The sequence below is a fragment of the Nerophis ophidion genome, linkage group LG28, assembly GCF_033978795.1.
Source record: "Nerophis ophidion isolate RoL-2023_Sa linkage group LG28, RoL_Noph_v1.0, whole genome shotgun sequence".
In the NCBI taxonomy this organism is placed as follows: domain Eukaryota; kingdom Metazoa; phylum Chordata; class Actinopteri; order Syngnathiformes; family Syngnathidae; genus Nerophis; species Nerophis ophidion.
In genome coordinates, this window is record NC_084638.1 from 22,833,573 (window position 1) to 22,858,307 (window position 24,735).

General features: G+C 39.8%; 1 protein-coding gene and 1 long non-coding RNA gene across 3 annotated transcripts in view; one reads left to right on the forward strand and one right to left on the reverse strand.

Moving 5' to 3' along the window:
- Positions 1-1,039: 1,039 nt before the first annotated feature.
- Positions 1,040-24,735, reverse strand: part of LOC133545022 (TSC22 domain family protein 2-like) — a 95,624-nt gene continuing 71,928 nt past the window's right edge. For both annotated transcript variants that reach the window (XM_061890310.1, XM_061890311.1), the window contains 2 exons: positions 24,102-24,153; positions 1,040-7,640 (listed from right to left, as the gene is read on the reverse strand). In XM_061890310.1, coding sequence (XP_061746294.1) covers positions 7,341-7,640; positions 24,102-24,153 — 352 coding nt within the window. In that variant the 3' untranslated portion in view covers positions 1,040-7,340. The remainder of the gene's footprint in view (positions 7,641-24,101; positions 24,154-24,735) is intronic.
- On the forward strand, positions 16,804-22,576 carry LOC133545030 (uncharacterized). Its single transcript, XR_009804711.1, has 6 exons — positions 16,804-16,984; positions 17,902-17,979; positions 18,513-18,590; positions 19,123-19,200; positions 21,775-21,846; positions 21,963-22,576. It is a non-coding gene; the product is annotated as an uncharacterized LOC133545030 (long non-coding RNA).

Consider the following 24,735-nt stretch of genomic DNA (forward strand, 5'->3'; position numbering starts at 1 on the left):
CACGCAAGATCTCATCCCGTAGGGTCAAAATGATCATGAGAACGGTGAGCAAAAATCCCAGAACCACACGGGGGGACCTGGTGAATGACCTGCAGAGAGCTGGGACCACAGTAACAAAGGTCACCATCAGTAACACACTACGCCGACAGGGAATCAAATCCTGCAGTGCCAGACGTGTCACCCTGCTTAAGCCAGTACATGTCCAGGCCCGTCTGAATTTTGCCAGAGAGCACATGGGAGAATGTCATGTGGTCAGATGAAACCAATATATAACTTTTTGGTATAAACTCAACTCGTGTTTGGAGGAAGAAGAATACTGAGTTGCATCCCAAGTACAGCATACCTACTGTGAAGCATGGGGGTGGAAACATCATGCTTTGGGGCTGTTTTTCTGCTAAGAGGACAGGACGATTGATCCGTGCTAAGGAAAGAATCGTGAGATTTTGAGCCAAAACCTCCTTCCATCAGTGAGAGCTTTCAAATACTTATTTTCCACCATAATTTACAAATAAATTATTTAAAATTCCTACAATGTGAATTCCTGGATTTTTTTTTCACATTCTGTCTCTCACAGTTGAAGTGTACCTATGATGAAAATTACAGACCTCTGTCATCATTTTAAGTGGGAGAACTTGCACAATCTGTGGCTGACTAAATACTTTTTTGCCCCACTGTGTGTGTGTATATATATATATATATATATACACACATATATATATATATAGACATATATATGGATGCACAAACACTCACTGTACATTTCACCACCAGCCAAAATTCTTCGTAGCCCAATGCGGCCCCAAGTCAAAGTTTGGACACCCCTGCTTTATTCTGATATCCTGCACAATAGTGTTGACACTATCTGGACTGTTACAGTTGTAAAGCTGCTGCCATGTAAATAAGTACCTTTTATTTTTGGTATACTTTCCTCATCCAGAAATGTCATTTTAGCTGCAAATCAGATGGCATCAATAGTCCAGCTGTCAAACGTTCTAAAAGAAAAAAATATGGTTACTATCACAATAAACACAAGCACATGTTGGAATTCGAATATTGCTTTTATTTAAATACAATAAAATTTGCAATGTAACAAAACTATCGGCATATGAAATTCAAACACCATTTAAACGAACAAAACATGGCTCACTTCATTTTCTGTGCCGGGTGCTGCTAACACAAGGCTAGTTTCTCACCGCTGGTGCCAACTCTTTTTTTTTTTTTTTAATTATATTTTTATTACATTTTTTTCCCCCAACCCTATCCTGCTTACGCTGTTCACAGACGGTCTTACAATAAGAGTGTTGAATAAAAATGAGGTAAGAAAGTGGTTACAGAACATGCTGAATGGCGACACAAAATGTGAAGAAGTGGGGGGGGAGAAAAAACACGTTTAAAAAGTCATCAGTTCACGCGTCTTTGGTTACAAAGTAAGATTGACTTCACAGCTTTCCCGCGCTCGACGGCGGCAGTTGTGGCGATGCCGATTCACTTTTAGCCATCAGAGTTCAGATTTGATATCAGCAGGTGAAGGAATCACCTGTCAAGGCTTTTTAAGATTGAATACATTCATACCGAGTCTTGGCAATTTCCTCAAAATTCCATGTTGCTTGTAATCTACACGTAAAGCACTGCCCCTGGGGAACTTTGGCCTAGTACCGTATATTCCGGACTATAAGCCGCTACTTTTTGCTGCGCTTTACACAACGCTGCGGATAAATTGTGGATTTTTCTTCGCTGGCGGCCAAAATGCAAACGGTAAAAACAAAAAAAAACACTGAATAGGCGTGGTATTGTTTTGCTATGGCGCCCTCTTTTGGACGAGTTTGCTCACTGCAGGGGCTGCAGTGTCCTTCCATCTAGTCCAGGGGTGTCAAACTCAAAATCTGGCCCACAAAAGCCTGGGAATGTGTGTCAATAAAATATATTTTCTTTATCTACTTTCTTCCTAAAGGTATCAGGTTGTTTTATTTCTAGTTTGATAATCATGTCTAAAGCCTACCGAGGATGTTGTAGTGGTTTGTGTTGTGGTTTGTGCAGCCCTTTGAGACACTAGTGATTTAGGGCTATATAAATGAACATTGATTGATTGATTGATTGATAATATTGCAACAAATATATTATCTAACCTGTTTGGACAAAATCCAAATTAATACTTAAATATCTGATTTTGAAGCAAGTTCCATCCATCCATCCATCCATTTCCTACCGCTTATTCCCTTCGGGGTCGAGGGGGCGCTGGTGCCTATCTAAGCTACAATACGGATATTTTATATATATATATATATATATATATATATATATATGTATATATATATATATATATATATATATATACTTAATATGTTAAAACATACCTTATATTTTATATTACTATAAAAATGACCAATGGATTTTACTGTAAAATTTAAGGTTTTCTGGGTTGGTTTTTTTTACGACATTTTACTGAAAGTTGAAAAAAAACAATGGATTTTAATGTAAAATTTTTGTTGTTTTTTTTGTACAACATATTACTATTACAACCAATGTTTGTGTTTTGTTTTTTACAGAAGTTCTGTTTACTTAGCTTTCAGTTTTTCGGGATGTTTTTTTTTTACTGTAAAATCTACATTAGATTTTATGGAAACACATTTTATTATTGTAAAAAAAAAAAAAAAACTGGTACCTAACACCAAACTTACCAAAAGGTATTAAGTTTTATTTCTAGTTTAAAAGGGGAATAAAATAGTGTCCAATATTGCAACAAATAAATTATCTAACTTTTTTGGTCAAAATCCAAATAAATACTAAAATATCTGCTTAACTTACGATTCCGAAGCAAGTTATCCATCAAATTGTACACTAATAAAAATGATCAATGGATTTCACTGTAAAATTTAGGGAATTTATTTTACAGCATATTACTGTAAGTTGAAAAAAAATGACTTGGTGTTTTTTTTTTTAATAGTAAAATTCTGTCAACTTAGCTATCTGTTTTTTTTTTTTTTACTGTAAAATCCACAATTGATGATTTTAAGGTACCACATTTTATTATTGTAAAAAACTTGCACCTAATACCTTTTTACTAAAGGTATTACGTTTTATTTCTAGTTTGACAGGAGAATAAAATAGTGTCCAATATTGCAACAAATGTATTTAGCTTTTTTGGTCAAAATCCAAATAAATACTTAAATATCTGCTTAACTTATGATTTCAAAGCAAGTTATCCATCAAATTGTACACTAATAAAAAATTATCAATGAATTTCACTGTAAAATTTAGGGAGTTTATTTTACAGCATATTACTGTAAGTTGAAAAAAAGACTTATTTTTTTAATAGTAAAATTCTGTCGACTGAGCTTCCAGGTTTTTTTTTAACTGTAAAATCCACAATTGATGATTTTAAGGTGCCGCATTTTATTATTCTAAAAAAACTTTCACCTAATACCTTCTTACTAAAAGGTATTAAGTTTTATTTCTAGTTTAAAAGGGGAATAAAATAGTGTCCAATATTGCAACAAATAAATAATATAACTTTTTTGGTCAAAATCCAAATAAATACTTAAATATCTGCTTAACTTATGATTTCAAAGCAGGTTATCCATCAAATTGTACACTAATAAAATGATCAATGGATTTTACTGTAAAATTTAGGGAGTTTATTTTACAGCATATTACTGCAAGTTGAAAAAAAATGACTCATGGTTGTTTTTAAATAGTAAAATTTTATCGACTGAGCTGTCAGTTGCTGTTTTTTTTACTATAAAATCCACAATTGATCATTTTAAGGTGCCACATTTTATTATTGTAAAAAACTGGCACCTAATATCTTCTTACTAAAAGGTATTAGGTTTTCTTTCTAGTTTGGTAAAATTTAGGGAATTGATTTTACAGCATATTACTGTAAGTTGAAAAAAATGCCCAATGTTTTGGGGGGGTTTTTAACAGTAAAATTCTGTCGACTGAGCTGTCAGTTTTTTATTTTTTTATTTTTTAATTATTATAAAACCCACAATTGAGGATTTTATGGTATCACATATATATGTATGTGTGTTTTCATGAGGCCTCATGAAACAGTTCTGTAGAGATAAAGTAGTCTTGTGATTTTTCCCACACATACATATTGCGCTCTACCACGGTATCGAGCACTATTCTCTGGATAATCCAATCAAGATATATATATATATATTATATATATATATATATATATATGTTGTAAAAAATTATATAAAAAAAAAACAAAAGATATATTTTACAGTAAAAGTCTGGCAACTAGGCTGCCACTTTTTTCCGTAATTTTTTTTGTTTCTCTCTTTATGTAAAAATGCTTATAAATATTTTACTTCATTATTTACTGTTAGAAGCAGCCATGACTGCGGTGTGGCCCTCAATGAAAACAAGTTTGACACCCCTGGTTTGGACTGAGCTCGCGACCGGAAGTAGAAATGCCGTCCCGTCTTCCAGCCTGGCATCCCACTCGTATGGATTCTTCATCGATCACTGCGAGGGACTTGTGTGAGTTTTACAATATAACTACAACTTTACACTTGTTAAAACCGTGATGTCAATAGGAGTGTGTTCACGCATATTTCTGCTATTGTAATGTAAACATTGGCCAATATTTCTGTGTTGTATCAACATTCTTTCTTTATAGTTTCAGATTTGTAAATTCAATGTGTTCCCGTGGATTTATGGAGTCTGGTTTAGCTGATTGGAGAGCTAGTCTGTCCATGACGATGACGTGTTTTATTTGATCGGCCATTTGGGAACAATTCCACGACGTACATTCGTGGACAAAAGTTGACAAACACTTGTAAAGAACTGATTGGTCATGGCTGTCTTGAATTTCCAATCATTTCTACAACTCTTATTTGTTTGTGATAGTGATTAGAGCACATACTTGTTGGTCACAAAAAAGGTGAGGTTTTTAACCCCAGGAACACTATTCCTACCGTCAATCATGGTGGTGGTAGTATTATGGTCCGGGCCTGTTTTGGGAACACCCCTACCCCTTCGAGCCGTCCTGGATGAACTGAAATTAGTTCTCAAATCATTTTGGAACTTGCAAGCGTACTTCTTCTCACTCTTCGTCGCCATGTCTCTTCTTTGTTCTTCTGCTCCGTATTTGTTATGTTTTTTGGACATTACTACTTGCCGTAGTTTTGAGGCAATGCATGACGGGAATCCGGATGTCGTGTGTCAGTCGTGTGATAGTGATTAGAGCACATACTTGTTGGTCACAAAAAAAGGTGAGGTTTTTAACCCCAGGAACACTATCCCTACCGTCAATCATGGTGGTGGTAGTATTATGGTCCGGGCCTGTTTTGGGCACACCCCTACCCCTTCGAGCCGTCCTGGATGAACTGAAATTAGTTCTCAAATCATTTTGGAACTTGCAAGCGTACTTCTTCTTACTCTTCGTTCTTCTGCTCCGTCTTTGTTATGTTTTTTGGACATTACTACTTGCCGTAGTTTTGAGGCAATGCATGACGGGAATCCGGATGTCGTGTGTCAGTGTATTAACGCGCCGGCTGGAATAAACACATGCTGAGAAACAGTTTCGTGCCGGCCTACTTTATGGGTTATAGATCAACCTATGGATGACAGAGACTCTTTTTCAGGTGAGAGAGGACGCTAAAGGCACCGCCCCCAATATTGTTGTCCCGGGTGGAAATCGGGAGAACGGTTGCCCTGGGAGAGGCACTGAAATTCGGGAGTTTCCCAGGAAAATCGGGAGGGTTGGCAAGTATGGCCCAAGACCCAACCTCCGGGCTAATGATTTTTGGTTTTCCTGAAGAATTTGGAAGGTAATTCCATCCATCCATCCATTTTCTACCGTTTATTCCCTTTATGGGGTCACTCGCGGAATCAGATCGCGGCTTCGAAATGTCGGCACGGATCTCCAGGTTGGAGGACAAGGTGAAGACACCGACTTGGTCTCGACGGCCAAGTCTGAAGGAGAAAGTCCTGACCCACGTGAGCAACGCATGTCAGCTGCTGCCGCAAAAGGTTCCGGTCCTTTAGGTGCACCGTGGACATGGACGCCAGACTTGATGTATGATCACAAAGTAGCTTTATAGCACATACATGTGGATAAAAATTAACTTAATTTTTTTTGGGGGGGGAGTATTTATAAAAAGGTAATTCTCCTTTTTCATTGTCCCATTTAAAGCCCCAGTTCTGTTAGCAGCAAAACAGGCCCGGACCATAACACTACCACCACCATGCTTGACGGTAGGTGTGGTGTTCCTGGGATTAAAGGCCTTTAGAGTTGTAGAAATTATTGGAAACTCAAGCCAGCCATGACATCATGTTCTTTACTAGTGTATGTAAAAGTTTATCGCGGATTTGAACTCACAACCTACTCAGTGGCCTATTGGTTAGAGTGTCCGCTCTGAAATCGGTAAGATGTGAGTTCAAATCCCGGCCGAGTCATACCAAAGACTATAAAAACGGGACAAATTCCTTTCCTGCTTGGCACTCAGCTTCAAGGGTTGGAATTGGGGGTTAAATCACCTAAAAATGATTCCCGGGCGCGGCCACCGCTGCTGCTCACTGCTCCCCTCACCTCCCAGGGGGTGATCAAGGGTGATGGGTCGAATGCAGAGAATAATTACAATCATTGGTACGTTAACTTTATATCTGCGACCTATATGGAAAAAAACGTTCTAAAATTGAGTGCGCTTTATAATCCGGAAAATAGGGTATTTTAAACACTGTAAAAACAAAAAGAGTTTCACCTAATTTATGAATATAGCAGCCCTGTAATAAATAAAAACACTTGACAGCAGAACCCAGAAGATTGATGCGAGGGTCGACCAACATGTAACGGCGGAGGTCTTTCTTTACGATGATTCAGCGAGGCTAAAATGCCTCCTTTTTACCCACTTATGATCTCTTTGAAAAAGGAAAAAAAAAAAAACACTCTTTTTTTTTTTTTTTTTTTTTTTTAGTTTGTGACAATCGTCTTCCCGTCCGTCCCTTAACGTGAGGTGAAACCCACTCCCTTTATCCTCCCCCGACAGACTGAGCAGGTCTCGGATCAGTCTGGCCCCAGCTCGGACCCCCAGAGGGGCAACAAGCCGGGTTTCGTTTATAAAAAAAAAAAAAAAAAAAAAAAAAAAGAAACCGCCGGCCAAACTTCCCTGATACGTCGCTCTCCTGATGATTGCATTAACACTGGAAAGGCCCACAGTACAGACGCATGCACGCACACACACACACACACACACGTTCGAGACCAGTCACACGTGCACATACAAGCACTGCACTTTGTGGTCAAGCTGGTGACAACAAGAGTTCAACTTTGTTGTTGTTTTTCTGCAAGTTTCACATCCACTAACTGTAAGCTGCTGGGAGAGGTTTCAAGCCGAGGTGACGTTGGGTTGCTGCTGGCTCGGGTCCAGCTGAGGGGGAGTCTGCTGAGGCGGGGGCCCGGCCAGTGCCGGCGTAGGCTGGTTGAGTCCTTGCTGTTGCTGCTGGGGCTGAAGTGGCGGCGGCGGATGGGCGGGAAGCTGCGAGAGCTGCTCGCTGTTGGCCAGGGATTTCAAGACGGCGTTCTCTCGCTCCAGCACAGAGTTCCTCTCGTAGAGCTCCTTGATCTGCTCCTTTAAGACCTCCACCTCCTCTCGCACGGCGTACATCAGATGGCTTTTCACCAGGTCCTGGCGGCAAACGGAAGACATAGATCAGGGGTCGGGAACCTTTTTGGATGAGAGAGCCTTGAAAGCCAAATATTTAAAAGTGTATTTCCGTGAGAGCCGTATAATATTTTTTAACACTGAATACAACTGTCAGGTTCAAACACTGATGACATCTATTAAGCAGACAAGAAGCAAGGAATTAAACAAAGACAGGATTCAATTTAGCTCAATAAGGAGAAACGTGTAGACCTGTATTCTACACCTCTTTTATTTGGACTTTCCCTGATTACAACAACTAAATGCGTGTATCTCTTATTATTTTTAATAACATTGTTATTCTGAAGGTAACAAATAATAAATAGAATACTTTTGACCATGAATGCGACTTCTTGAACAGGTGCGATAGAAAAGGATGGATGGATTAAAATGCATGAGAGTGTTTTATATTTTGAACGTTATTTTTAACACTGTGATTACTAGCGGAATTATTATTACTTATCGTGTTAAGCAACGTCAACTAAGATTTATCTGAGAGCCAGATGCAGTCATCAAAAGAGCCACATCTGGCTCGCGAGCCATAGGTTCCCTACCCCTGAGAGATTATGGACAAATATATATACACAGTGGGGCAAAAAAGTATTTAGTCAGCCACCGATTGTGCAAGTTCTCCCACTTAAAACGATGACAGAGGTCTGTAATTCTCATCATAGGTACACTTCAACTGTGAGAGACAGAATGTGAAGAAAAAATCCAGGAATTCACATTGTAGGAATTTTAAAGAATTTATTCGTAAATAAGTATTTGGTCAACCATTCAAAGCTCTCACTGATGGAAGGAGGTTTTGGCTCAAAATCTCACAATACATGGCCCCATTCATTCTTTCCTTGACACGGATCGATCGTCCTGTCCCCTTAGCGGAAAAACAGCCCCAAAGCATGATGTTTCCACCCCCATGCTTCACAGTAGGTATGGTGTACTTGGGATGCAACTCAGTATTCTTCTTCCTCCAAACACGACGAGTTGAGTTTATACCAAAATGGATACATGGATGATACAGCAGAGGATTGTGCCATAGCAGAATGAAAAGAAGGGTGTGAATGTTTTTATCATTAAGTGTCGTGTTGGGTTGTACGGTATACCGGTGTTAGTATAGTACCGCGATACTAATGTATCCTGCAGTGCCAGACGTGTCCCCCTCCTTGTTCAGGTCCGTCTGAAGTTTGCCAGAGAGCACATGGAGGATACAGCAGAGGATTGGGAGAATGTCATGTGGTCAGATTGAAACCAAAATAGAACTTTTTGGTATAAACTCAACTGGTCGTGTTTGGAGGAAGAAGAATACTGAGTTGCATCCCAAGAACAACACACCTACTGTGAAGCATGGGGGTGGAAACATCATGCTTTGGGGCTGTTTTTTTGCGAAGGGGACAGGACGATTGATCCGTGTTAAGGAAAGAATGAATGGGGCCATGTATCGTGAGATTTGGAGCCAAAACCTCCTCCCATCAGTGAAAACTTTGAATGGTTGACCAAATACTTATTTTCCACCATAGTTTACAAATAAATTCTTTAAAAATCCTACAATGTGAATTCCTGGATTTTTTTTCCACATTCTGTCTCTCACAGTTGAAGTGTACCTATGATGAAAATTACAGACCTCTGTCATTATTTTAAGTGGGAGAACTTGCACAATCGCTGGCTGACTAAATACTTTTTTGCCCCACTGTATATATATGTATATGTATATATATATATATATATATATATATATATATAAATATATATATAGGGGACGACGTGGTGCGGTCGGGAGAGTGGCCGTGCTAGCAACCTGAGGGTTCCTGGTTCAATCCACACCTTCTACCCACTTCGTCATGTCCATTGTGTCCTTGAGCAAGACACTTCACCCTTGCTCCTGATGGGTCGTGGTTATGGCCTCGCATGGTAGCTCCCGCCATCCGTGTGTGTGAATGGGTAAATGTGGAAATAGTGTCAAAGCGCTTTGAGTAACTTGAAGGTAGAAAAGCGCTATACAAGTAGAACCCATTTACCATTATAAACACACTTCTGGAAGCATATTCCAAATCTACCATAAATTACGCTACTTTTTTTCTACACTCTTGTTAGGGTTGTCCCGATCCGATATTTGGATCGGAGCGGCAGACGATATTTGCCCAAAAATGCGTATCGGCAAGGTATGGGAAAATGCCGATCCAGATCCAGTTTAAAAAAAAACAAAAACGGTCCATGTTTTTCAACGCACCGATTTAAATAATACATTCCACTCTTCTGCTGCTCCCTACGCTCCGTTCCGCATTTTCCAGCACACCTTCAAGACATCCACAAGTCTGTGTTCTAACCGTTAAGACGGCCGTGCGAATTAAAAGTTACGGTAAAAATGTCAGCTGTGTGGGATTATTCTTCCCTACAAAACGAAAAAGATGAAGAGGTGGAGTGCAAAACGTGCCACAATAAAGTCAAGTGTGGGGGTAAAGTTGTAAGACATTTTAATGACTCTTGCGAGTGAGAGGCTTTTTAGCACACCCCCACTCATCATTGATGAACACAGGAGCAGGCTGACACCTGAGTATCTTGAAGTGCTCGTCTTTGTTGGAAAGAATCTCCCCATTATGCTTGGACTTCAATTATTTGCCCCCCTCCTGACTGGGGCAAACAATTGTGTGAATAGTTGTTTTGTTTTTTTAAGTTTACACTTGTTCAAGAGCAAGTATTGATGCTGAGTTATAGACATTTTATCCCACTCAGTTTGTGTGTTTTGCTTTTTTTTAATAAAGTTTACAGCATTATTTGCACTTTATACTGTTCACTTTTTTACTGTTTAATGATGCAATTTCTGTTTGTCATGTATAATTTTTTCTATTTTGTGTTTATCCTTGAATACCAACTATTGTGTATTATTCAAACTCACCTAATTCAGCTGGCTAGTTGTTATCAAGAGTACTAAAACCCTTTTCAACATGAATCTGACAACTAAGTAGGCTAAATAACTTTAAATTTTAACACATGCTCGGATAGGCCAGTATCGGCCAGTATCGGATCGGAAGTGCAAAAACCTGGATCGGGACATCCCTAACTCTTGTTTTGTTTTTTTGTTCTGTCCAGCTTCTCAGGCAAATCAGATACCGTATTTTTTGGATTATAAATTGCAGTTTCTTTTCATAGTTTGGCTGGGGGTGCGACTTGTGTGGGAAATTATTAACACCTGGGTTTCCCGCAGCCACCGCCCATACCAGGGGTCAGCAACCCGCGGCTCTTTAACGCCTTCCTAGTGCCTCCCTGGACCTCATTCAGATATGTGTGAAAATGGAAAAAATGAAGAAAAAAATATATGTTTTGTTTTAATATATTTTCCTAATTGTTAGAAATCCCACTTACAAAAAAGTGGGACCCCAAAAATGTACTGTGGGACCCCATTTTTATGACTTGATGGGGTCCCTGGGACCCCATTTTGAAAATTCCTAGGGCCAACTCTGCTGGAGTATTGGTGAGTGCAAAACAGCAAAAACGGCTGTGGCCCCAGGGCAGGTTCTAATCCTAATCAAATATTATCTCGGGGGCCTCAACTTCGACACATAGGATGTAGTCCATTCAAGTTGTCGGAAGTAGACTGGCCTTTTCAGTCATCTCGCCGTCAATAGTGTTTCTGCTCGTAAGGATTCTTTGTTCATCACTCCAAGCAACTGGGGGTGTAACGGTACGTGTATTTGTATTGAACCGTTTCGGTACGGGGGGTTTCGGTCCGGTTCGGTGGTGTACCGAACGAGTTTCCATACGAACATATTAAGTAGCCGCCTATGCTAAAGTCTTAACAAGCTGCTCCGCTCCGTTCTGCCTCTGTGTCTGTCAGTACACAGCACCCGGCATTGTCCCACCCACACAACCATCTGATTGGTTACACACAAAGCGGTAACAGCCAATCAGCAGTGCGTATTCAGAGCGCATGTGTGTGTGTGTGTGTGTGTGTGTGCGTTTGTCAAAGTGACATATGGGGACATTTTTATGAAATTTCACCTTACATATGAGGACCTGTTGAAATATGGGGACATTTTCCATGTCCCCATATTTCCCGCAATGCTATCGTGTTCTAGACCCTCCCAGCATGTTCCCAGACCAAAAATCTCTTAAGTCTTCATTTGTCAAATTTTCAGAAAAAGTGTGTGAAAGTGTGTTTAATTTTTTGGGTCACCTTCGATTTTGCCCCTAGTGGCCATCTTTGCTATTATGACACACACACACACACACTTGTCCTCATATGTCATATGTCCTCATATGTCATGTGGGTCAGAAACTCACACACTCCAACATTTTGAAAAACATCTAATCATTACAGCAATAAACATACTTTTGAATTCTAAATCAAATAACACATGTTCAACTGATCTGATGATCTCAACCTTTTTATGTTAGTTTTACTTTTCATTTGGTTTATCTGGAGAGGATTTGGGCTAGACAATTAGTAATAAAGGGATTATGGTGATGATTTAATTGGTTTGATTTTCGGGTGAAGAGAGGGGCGGAGCTTTCTACCGATCACCACCTGGTGGTGAGTTGGCTGCGATGGTGGGGGAGGATGCCGGACAGACCTGGCAGGCCCAAACGCATTGTGAGGGTCTGCTGGGAACGTCTGGCAGAGTCTCCTGTCAGAGAGAGTTTCAATTCACACCTCCGGGAGAACTTTGAACATGTCACGAGGGAGGTGCGGGATATTGAGTCCGAGTGGACCATGTTCCGAACCTCTATTGTTGAGGCGGCTGATTGGAGCTGTGGCCGCAAGGTTGTTGGTGCCTGTCGTGGCGGTAATCCCAGAACCCGTTGGTGGACACCAGCGGTGAGGGATGCCGTCAAGCTGAAGAAGGAGTCCTATCGGGTTCTTTTGGCTCATAGGACTCCGGAGGCAGTGGACGGGTACCGACGGGCCAAGCGGTGTGCAGCTTTAGCGGTTGCGGAGGCAAAAACTCGGACATGGGAAGAGTTCGGGGAAGCCATGGAAAACGACTTCCGGACGGCTTCGAAGCGATTCTGGACCACCATCCGCCGCCTCAGGAAGGGGAAGCAGTGCACTATCAACACCGTGTATGGTGCGGATGGTGTTCTGCTGACTTCGACTGCGGATGTTGTGGATCGGTGGAGGGAATACTTCGAAGACCTCCTCAATCCCACCAACACGTCTTCCTTTGAGGAAGCGGTGCCTGGGGAATCTGTAGTGGACTCTCCTATTTCTGAGGCTGCTGAGGTAGTTAAAAAGCTCCTCGGCGGCAAGGCCCCGGGGGTGGACGAGATCCGCCCGGAGTTCCTTAAGGCTCTGGATGCTGTGGGGATGTCTTGGTTGACAAGACTCTGCAGCATCGCGTGGACATCGGGGGCGGTACCTCTGGATTGGCAGACCGGGGTGGTGGTCCCTCTCTTTAAGAAGGGGGACCGGAGGGTGTGTTCCAACTATCGTGGGATCACACTCCTCAGCCTTCCCGGTAAGGTTTATTCAGGTGTACTGGAGAGGAGGCTTCGCCGGATAGTTGAACCTCGGATTCAGGAGGAACAGTGTGGTTTTCGTCCTGGTCGTGGAACTGTGGACCAGCTCTATACTCTCGGCAGGGTTTCTGAGGGTGCATGGGAGTTTGCCCAACCAGTCTACATGTGCTTTGGGGACTTGGAGAAGGCATTCGACCGTGTCCCTCGGGAAGTCCTGTGGGGAGTGCTCAGAGAGTATGGGGTACCGGACTGTCTTATTGTGGCAGTCCGCTCCCTGTATGATCAGTACCAGAGCTTGGTCCGCATTGCTGGCAGTAAGTCGGACACGTTTCCAGTGAGGGTTGGACTCCGCCAAGGCTGTCCTTTGTCACCGATTCTGTTCATAACTTTTATGGACAGAATTTCTAGGCGCAGCCAAGGCGTTGAGGGGATCCGGTTTGGTGGCCACGGGATTAGGTCTCTGCTTTTTGCAGATGATGTGGGCCTGATGGCTTCATCTGACCGGGATCTTCAGCTCTCACTGGATCGGTTCGCAGCCGAGTGTGAAGCGACCGGAATGAGAATCAGCACCTCCAAGTCCGAGTCCATGGTTCTCGCCCGGAAAAGGGTGGAGTGCCATCTCCGGGTTGGGGAGGAGACCCTGCCCCAAGTGGAGGAGTTCAAGTACCTAGGAGTCTTGTTCACGAGTGGGGGAAGAGTGGATCGTGAGATCGACAGGCGGATCGGTGCGGCGTCTTCAGTAATGCGGACGTTGTACCGATCCGTTGTGGTGAAGAAGGAGCTGAGCCGGAAGGCAAAGCTCTCAATTTACCAGTCGATCTACGTTCCCATCCTCACCTATGGTCATGAGCTTTGGGTCATGACTGAAAGGATAAGATCACGGGTACAAGCAGCCGAAATGAGTTTCTTCCGCCGGGTGGCGGGTCTCTCCCTTAGAGATAGGGTGAGAAGCTCTGCCATCCGGGAGGAACTCAAAGTAAAGCCGCTGCTCCTCCACATGGAGAGGAGCCAGATGAGGTGGTTCGGGCATCTGGTCAGGATGCCACCCGAACGCCTCCCTAGGGAGGTGTTTAGGGCACGTCCAGCTGGTAGGAGGCCACGGGGAAGACCCAGGACACGTTGGAAAGACTATGTCTCCCGGCTGGCCTGGGAACGACTCGGGATCCCCCGGGAAGAGCTAGACGAAGTGGCTGGGGAGAGGGAAGTCTGGGCTTCCCTGCTTAGGCTGCTGCCCCCGCGACCCGACCTCGGATAAGCGGAGGATGATGGATGGATGATGGATGGATGGATGATTCAGTATTTTACTGTATTGGGCTTTTTGCTATTATGTTGACTAAAATACATAAATAAGCGGAAGATGATGGATGGATGGATGGATGGTATAACAGCGGTATATGAAAACGATGTTACTAATGCTGTTACTTTTACCGGTAACGAGTAATCTAATAACTTTTATGTACACTACAACGCTGTTACGATGCGTTTTATGTAATCTGGCATGCTACTTTTGATGTGATTGTATGTCAACAAGACAGCGTTAGAAGCACAAAAGGGTTAGTGCAGGTAATATCTTTTTACTAATGAAAGCAACCCCCGGAAGTAATTACGAACACGATATCAAATAGAAAGAGGCCTCATCCACACGCAAACAAAAACATTCAACAGAACTATCTTAACTGCCACTGCTAAGCTAAAAAATACAGCTGAACTATTCTGCTATGTCTGGGCGCTGAAGTCCCACGTCACTTGGCAAAAGGCACAGCTTTTTAAAGGCACACACACACTCTGCTCTCATGAAATGTCTCTCAACTGCATATGCTAGATATTTAAAACTTTTCTTTTTCAAGTAACACATTAATTACAAACCCCGTTTCCATATGAGTTGGGAAATTGTGTTGGATGTAAATCCATCCATCCATCCACCTCTTATTCCCTTGTGGGGTCGCGGTTGGCACTGGCGCCTATCTCAGCTACAATCGGGCGGAAGGCGGGGTACACCCTGGACAAGTCCAAACGGAATAATTTTTTTTACAAATAATAATTAACTTAGAATTTCATGGCTGCAATACGTGCCAAAGTAGTTGGGAGAGGGCATGTTCACCACTGTGTTACATCACCTTTTCTTTCAACAACACTCAATAACCGTTTGGGAACTGAGGAAACTAATTGTTGAAGCTTGGAAGGTGGAATTCTTTCCCATTTTTGTTTTATGTAGAGCTTCAGTCGTTCAACAGTCCGGGGTCTCCTCTGTCGTATTTTACGCTTCATAATGCACCACACATTTTTGATAGGACTGCAGGCCGGCCAGGAAAGTACCTGCACTCTTTTTTTATGAAGCTGAACACGTGCTGAATGTGGCTTGGCATTGTCTTGCTGAAATAAGCCGGGGCGTACATGAAAAAGTTGGCGCTTAAATCGCAGCAAATGTTGTTCCAAACAGGTGGGTAACTTACAGATGTGTAAGTTACCCATGCCTTGGGCACTAATGCACCCCCATACCATCACAGATGCTGGCTTTTCAACTTTGCGTCGATAACAGTCTGGATGGTTCGCTTCCCCTTTGATCCGGATGACACCATGTTGAATATTTCCGTAAACAATTTGAAATGTGGACTCGTCAGACCACAGAACACTTTTCCAATTTGCATCAGTCCATCTTAGATGAGCTCGGGCCCAGAGAAGCCGGCGGCGTTTCTGGATGTTGTTGATAAATGGCTTTCGCTTTGCATAATAGATCTTTAACTTGCACTTACAGATATAGCAACACGCTGTATTTAGTGACAGTGGTTTTCTGAAGTGTTCCTGAACTCATGTGGTGATATCCTTTAGAGATTGATGTCGGTTTTTGATACAGTGCCGTCTGAGGGATGGAAGGTCACGGTTATTCAATGTTAGTTTCCAGACATGCCGCTTACGTGGAGTGATTTCTCCAGATTCTCTGAACCTTTTGATGATATCATGGAGCGTAGATGTTGAAATCCCTAAATTTCTTGCAATTGCACTTTGAGAAACGTTGTTCTTAAACTGTTTGACTATTTGCTCACACAGTTGTGGACAAAGGGGTGTACCTCGCCCCATCCTTTCTTGTGAAAGACTGAGCATTTTTTGGGAAGCTGTTTTTATAGCCAATCATGGCACCCACCTGTTCCAAATTAGCCTTCACACCTGTGGGATGTCCCAAATAAGTGTTTGATGAGCATTTCTTAACTTTATCAGTATTTATTGCCACCTTTCCCAACTTGTTTGTTGCGTGTAGCTGGCATCAAATTCTAAAGTTAATGATTATTTGCACCAAAAAAATGTTTATCAGTTTGAACATCAAATATGTTGTCTTTGTAGCATATTCAACTGAATATGGCTTGAAAAGGATTTGCAAATCATTGTATTCTGTTTATATTTACATCTAACACAATTTCCCAACTCATATGGAAACGGGGTTTGTACTTAATTTAATAATTATTTACATTTATGAAAGAGTAATTCTGTTTGTAATTGAATTTTTAGTCAAGTAACGACTATTATTATTCCTTTTTAAAACAAATATTCCAAACATTGTTAATTGATAAACTGTTTTATCAGGATATGGTGTATTTGCTCTTGCATCAATTTAAAAAGGTTCTTTTGTGGTCGAGTACCGAGGGAAGTTCATCTCAAGACATGAGCGGGACAAGAGACAGAAACCCTCTATAAATATCTTTACTATTTATCTGGCATTATATGCTCATAATGTTAACAACAAAAAGTGCTGATAATGTTATAATTAATAAGTTCTAACATTATTTTTATGTGTTTTGTTGCAGACACCAACTGTTGATGTTCTATCTCAACATTCTCAGATTCATGTGAGCGATAAACCGACTTCATCCCTCCAACAGGTTATTACTTGACTATTTTACTATCCATCCATCCATCCATTTTCTACTACCTGTCCCTTTTTTGGGTTGGCGGGGTGTGCTTGAGCTTATCTGAGCTGCATTCGGGCGGAAGGCGGAGTACACCCTGGACAAGTCGCCACCTCATTACACGGCCAACACAAATAGACAACATTTACACTCACATTCACACACTAGGGCCAATTTAGTGTTGCCAATCAACCTATCCCCAGGTGCATGTCTTTGGAGGTAAGATGAAGCCGGAGTACCCGGAGGGAACCCACGCAGTCACGGGGAGAACATGCAAACTCCACACAGAAAGATCACGAGCCCAGGATTTAACTCAGGACTACTCAGGACCTTCGATTTGTGACGCACATGCACTAACCCGTGTCCCACCGTGCTGCCCTATATCTGCTAAAAACTTGACACAACCTATACTTCAAAAGACATTTAATCCTTTTAACCTCTCACAGATCAGTTTATATGACAAAAATGTTTTAAGCGTACTTCCATGTTAGTATGTGGAATTTACAACTCATGTTTAGCAAAACAGGAGATGTTACAGGTCAGCAACATGAATTCTATATGTGATCACTTGTCATGTACTCATATTGTTTGAACTAAAAAAGACTTCAGTGTGTTTCATATAAGGTCCTCATATTTTTCTGAACCACATTAGTGTGTGTTACAATGTTTAATTCAAAGCTTTAAAATGAGTGTTTCAATCCAGGTCCTCATATTTTCTGAACCACATTTTAGTGAATGTTACTTTCTTAAATAATAGTCTAAGAGCTAAAACGCTATAATAATCTTTACTGTTCATGTAGAATTATATGCTCAGAATATTATCAACCAAAAGTGGTTGTTAATGTTATAATTAATTAGTTCTGACATTAAATTTTTGTGTTTTGTTGCAGACACCAACTGTTGGGGTTCTATCTCAACATTCTCCAGATTCAGATGTGAGCGATAAACCGACTTCATCCCTCCAACAGGTTATTACAAGTCTATTTTTACTATATCTGCTCTAAATGTGACCCAACCTATATTTTGAAAGACATTTATTAATTTTAATCTCTCACAGATCAGTTTATATGACAACATTTTCGTAAGGGTACATCCATGTTAGTCAGTAAGGAGTTTGGAACTCATGTTTAGCAAAACAGGAGATGTTACAAGTCAACAACATACATTCTACATGTGACCACTCGTCATGTCCTTATATTGTTTGAACCAAGAAAGACTTAGGTGTGTTTTATATAAGGTCCTCATATTTTCTAAACCAGATTAGTGTGTGTTACAATGTTAATGTCCAAGCTTTAAAATGAGTGTCTCAATTCAGGTCCTCATATTTTCTGAACCAGATTTTAGTGTGTTTTATATTCTTAATTAATTGTCTAAGAGCTGAAACTCTGTAATAATATTTTCTATTTATCTGGCATTGTATGCTCAGAGTTTTATCAACAAAAAGTGCTGATAATGTTATAATTAATTAGTTCTGACATTATATTTTTGTGTTTTGTTGCAGAAACCAACTGTTGAGGTTCCATCTCAACATTCTCCAGATTCAGATGTGAGCCATTAACTGACTTCATCCCTCCAACAGGTTATTACATGTCTATTTTTACTATATCTGCTCTAAATTTGACCCAACCTATATTTTGAAAGACATTTATTTATTTTAATCTCTCACAGATCAGTTTATATGACAACTTTTTCGCAAGGGTACATCCATGTTAGTCAGTAGAAAGTTTAGAACTCATGTTTAGCAAAACAGGAGATGTTACAAGTCAACAGCATAAATTCTACATGTGAGCACTCGTCATGTCCTTATATTGTTTGAAGCAAGAAAGACTTAGGTGTGTTTCATATAAGGTCCTCATATTTTCTGAACCAGAAAATGTGTGTTACAATGTTAATGTCAAAGCTTTAAAATGAGTGTCTCAATTCAGGTCCTCATATTTTCTGAACCAGATTTTTGTGTGTGTTACATTCTTAATGAATTGTCTAAGAGCTGAAACTCTGTAATAATCTTTACCCTTTATCTGGCATTGTATGCTCAGATTTTTATCAACAAAAAGTGGTGAGAATGTTATAATTAATTAGTTATGACATTATATTTTTGTGTTTTGTTGCAGAAACCAACTGTTGAGGTTCTATCTCAACATTCTCTAGATTCAGATGACAGCCATAAACCAACTTCATCCCTCCAACAGGTTATTACATGTCTATTTTTACTATATCTGCTCTAAATTTGACCCAACCTATATTTTGAAAGACATTTATTAATTTTAATCTCTCACAGATCAGTTTATATGACAACATTTTCGTAAGGGTACATCCATGTTAGTCAGTGGGGAGTTTGGAACTCATGTTTAGCAAAACAGGAGATGTTACAAGTCAACAACATAAATTCTACTTGTGAGCACTCGTCATGTCCTCATATTGTTTGAACCAAGAAAGACCTAGGTGTGTTTCATATAAGGTCCTCATATTTTCTGAACCAGAGTAGTGTGTGTTAAAATGTTAATGTCAAAGCTTTAAAATGAGTGTTTCAATTAAGAAAATGCAGTGCCTCTTGTTTACAGCCGGTTTCTGCAGCGCTGTTTTCATTGATCAAAGTATTTTTTCGGTGGTCGTGTTTTTGGTACATAACTTGTAAATAGTGCGCAAATAATAGGCTATATATATATATAAATACATTCAAACCCCGTTTCCATATGAGTTGGGAAATTGTGTTAGATGTACATATAAACAGGATACAATGATTTGCAAAGAATTTTCAACCCCAATTCTGTTGAATATGCTACAAAGACAACATATTTGATGTTAAAACTGCTAAACATTTTTTTTGCAAAGAATTTAGGGATTTTACCATCTACGGTCCGTAAAATTATCAAAAGGTTCAGAGAATCTGGAGAAATCACTGCACGTAAGCGATGTACTGCATTAAAAACCGACATCAGTGTATAAAAGATATCACCACATGGGCTCAGAAATACTTCAGAAAACCACTGTCAGTTACTACAGTTGGTCGCTACATCTGTAAATGCAAGTTAAAACTCTACTATGCAAAGCAAATGCCATTTATCAACAACACAGAGGAACGCCGCGGGCTTCGCTGGGCCCGAGCTCATCTAAGATGGACTGATGCAAAGTGGAAAAGTGTTCTGTGGTCTGACGAGTCCACATTTCAAATTTTATATGGAAATTGTGGACGTGGTGTTCTCCGGAACAAAGAGGAAAATAACCATCCGGCGCAAAGTTCAAAAGCCAGCATGTGTGATGGTATGGAGGTGTATTAGTGCCCAAAGCATGGGTAACTTACACATCTGAGAAGGCACCATTAATGCTGAATGGTCCATACAGGTTTTGGAGCAACATATGTTGTCATCCAAGCAACATTATCATGGACGCCCCTGCTTATTTCAGCAAAACAACGCCAAGCCACGTGTTACAACAGCGTGTCTTCGTAGTAAAAGAGTGCGGGTACTTTCCTGGCCCGCCTGCAGTCCAGACATGTCTCCCATCGAAAATGTGTAGCGCATTATGAAGCGTAAAACACGACAACTTAAGCTGTACATCAAGCAAGAATGGTAAAGAATTCCACTTTCAAAGCTTCAACAATTAGTTTCCTCAGTTCCCAAACGTTTATTGAGTGTTGTTAAAAGAAAATGTGATGTAACACAGTGGTGAACATGCCCTTTCCCAACTACTTTGGCACGTGTTGCAGCCATGAAATTCAAAGTTAATTATTATTTGCAAAAAAAAAAAGTTTGAGTTTGAACATCAAATATGTTGTCTTTGTAATGCTTTCAATTGAATATGGGTTGAAAAGGATTTGCAAATCATTGTATTCAGTTTATATTTACATTTAACACAATTTCCCAACTTTTATGGAAACGGGGTTTGTATATATATTAGGGCTGGGCAATGATTAAAATTTTTAATTGAAGTTAATCACACTATTTCTCTTATTAATCGCGATTAAATGCATTGTATACGCAAAGCCCAATAATGAATTCAAAAGTAGTGTGTAGTGCACCTTTATTGGAATATTCTCCCACATGAACAAAAGCGCCAAAACATTTGTTGTGCAAACACAATTTAAATCAGTCCTTGTTAAACAGTAGCAGTTAAATAGCAAATTTTATGAAAATCAACTCAAAAAATGTAATTACAAACATTTAAGCTTATTGCCACTGCCAGGGTATTTAAGTTATCCTGTTTGTTATGGAAAATAAATATAATCTACATACAAATCTCTGAGCCACAATCATAACATCTGAACAGGCAATTTCTGAGGTAACAGCAGAAACATTTTTTTTATCAGGGATATTATGTTTAAAAAACCTATATTATAGGTAGTGGGCTGTTTTAGGGAATTTTTGATCAAATTATCTGTAGTAGCAATATTAATAATGTTGTGTTTATTCTGCGTAGTGCACTTAAAATAATTATGACCATATCTGTTTGCTTGGTGCTTTGATAAACTGAACGCATATACATGGTACTATATTGTAATGTTATGAGCCAGGGGGAAAAAAACTACCCTACCCAGCATGCAACAGGAGTGACGAGCATGCGCGGTAGCCCGGGATAGGTTGTGTCGCCATGACGGCATCTTGTATGTTGTGATATGCACGCTCTGAAAGTAAACGTTAAGAACTCAGCCAACACTCCTGGTCTGCATTATTCATAAATGGACAGACAACACATATACTCCGCTGCTTCACAAAGCACAATATGTTAAATGTTTACTTTTACAGTTTTCTAATTCTTCCTTTCAGATTGACAGCAGGACAAATCGCTGGAAGTGGGTATGTCTCAAGCTTCTTCCACTTGGTCCACTCCAAAGCGGGGTAAATAAATAATCCACATCATTTACTAGAATATTATATTACGTTTTGCACCTTTTCACTGTGTTATAGTCATTATTCCTTCAGTAAGAAATTGTATTTTGTCTCCTTTATGACAGCTGCAAAGGGGAAGAAGTGGAAGCAGTTGAATGACACATGTTGCATTTTGTAACTGGCAACAAAGTACCAGGTAAAAAAGATTGTGAAGCCTGCCTCCATAAAGAACTAGTAGCTCTACAGGACAGAGATTGGCTTGCCATCAAGTACTACATCCATAACATAATTATATTAAAAAAAGGGAAAACAAATGTTTTCCCACATCTTCTGTGGTAGTTTGAGTATGTTACCAGCAATTAAAAAAGCAAAATAAACAGCAAGCGTTTTGTATTTATTCCAGATAATTCTTAGCGACAAAATCCACAAAAACTATTCAGTTACACTTAGTCGACAATTACATTTTTACCCATGTTTCTTTTAAACTCTTCTTGGTTTTAGATTACAGTAGCATGGGATTGGGATTTGTTTTAAATGACAACACATCAACTAAACCAACTCAGGTGGTTTTGTTAAGTCTCTGATGTCATTAGCCTCATATGTCACATGAACCTGAAATCTTAAACACTCTGTGACGTCATGGTCATCATATGTCACATAAACTTGAAATCTTAAACACTCTGTGATGTCATGGTCATCATATGTCACATGAACCTGAAATCTTAAACACTCTGTGATGTCATGGTCATCATATGTCACATAAACTTGAAATCTTAAACACTCTGTGACGTCATGGTTGTCATATGTCACATGAACCTGAAATCTTAAACACTCTGTGATGTCATGGTCATCATATGTCACATAAACTTGAAATCTTAAACACTCTGTGACGTCATGGTCGTCATATGTCACATAAACTTGAAATCTTAAACACTCTGGTCTTCATTTGTCACCTAAACCTGACAAGTCCTCATATGTACCATAAAAATCAGGTTCAGAAAAAAACAAAAGAGTTGCAAAAATCTCAATAGACCACTGTGTTTCTAAAATTCTGGTTCACTAACCGTCTGATTCCCAGGCCTGCAGGACCATTGGAAAGGCATGTCCCCATATGTCACGTTTTTGTCATAAGTCCTCATATGTCACCCAAACACGTATGTGTGTGTGTGTGTGTGTGTGTGTGTGTGTGTGTGTGTTACGACAGAAAAGCCCTGTCTGTCTGTTATTTCACTTTACCCTTTTCTGGGTTTATTGAGCAGAAGAGTTTCTTTCTCTGATAGTGTATATAATAATGTAAGTGCATTATTAAGCCTACATGAACTCCATGGTGTTCAGGGATGAATAGTCTCTCCTATTGCTATTGTACTAATGTAGCAGCCTCGTTTTGAATGGCAGGGTCCCTGCTATCACATGTTGATAAAAATATAACATTTACATACTAAAAATCAACTACAGGCTTCCCAAATGCTGTAATAATTTAAGCCTGATGAGTTGACTTGAAACTGTTTAATGTTGCTCTTTTTATATGTAGAAGAAAGAAAATTTGTGTTGTTTTATTTAATCTGAGCAACAATTTAAGGCAGTTTAATGTTGATTAACGTGGACATAATAATGTTAAAAGGACAAAGCCATTGTTTACAAATTTGGTAAACAAATAACCAAAATATTTATATTTTGTTGTTTCTTTACTGTACCGGAAATGAACCGAACCGTGAACTCTAAACCGAGGTACGTACCAAACCGACATTTTTGTGTACCGTTACACCACTACAAGCAACGTTTGTAAGTTTTACAATATAACTAAAACTGTTTACACTTACTAAACCGTCCCATGTGTGATGTCTGTAGGAGTGTTTTATGCATATTTGAACGTCCTATCGTAATGTAATCAAGCTAGCCTCGTAAGCATTAGCTAATATGCCAACACGTTTAGGAGTGTCTGTCAGTATTATTGCTTTCCAGTGGCATTCTTTTTGTTTAGTTTCAGTTTCACAAGTTCCGTAGTAAATTCAGTGGGTCCATGACGATGACTTCTGTTTTGTTTGATCGGCCGTTTTACTGCCGTGGTACAGACACCGTTTAGAAACAAGTAAGGTATGTAAATAAACATTTACAAAATCTTTCTGTGTAAATAACCCAAAGTCCGGTGTGGCTAATACAAGGTAAGACAGTAAATGAGATGTAGTCCGGAAATAGGGTAATCATTACAATATTTCTACGAACATGACTATTACTTTAAAAAAAAAAAGAAAAGATTTACTCACCATTGCCTGTTCTATTTTATTATCAATGGCAACAATATTGGTTCCAGAGGCACTGTAACAAAGAAGATAAACACGGGTCAGAATTGATCCACATGAACAAGGACCAAGAAGAGAAATGATGAATGAAATGAAAACCGTGGCATCTTTGAACCGTCTCATGAAATAAAGGTCACAAGTCTGGGTACATATTAAATGTGGGTCGGGTCATATAACAGCAGGGGTGTTTGGGGTTTACCAGGCCAGGGACACCCCAAACTGAAGTAGAAAAAACAAAAATATACATATATATATATATATATATATACATATACACAAAGCAAAACAAGCATAAACTAAATCATATGGCAGAAACAAAATAACATAAGTAAAATGATTGTGAACATTTTTGAAGGTGGCACCTGATGGCCATAAGACGTAACTGCACGGTTTGTCCATATAGATCAGGGGTGTCAAACTCAAATACAGAGTGGGCCAAAATTTTAAACGGAACAATGTTGAACAAATTGACCTTTTAATTGGGACCCAAACAAGTTTTGCATTAAATATATTGAACAAGCAAGTCTTATATAACTTTAGTGACATGCAAAATCCAGTTTCAAACAATAATAATAATATTTAAAAAAAATATCAAAGG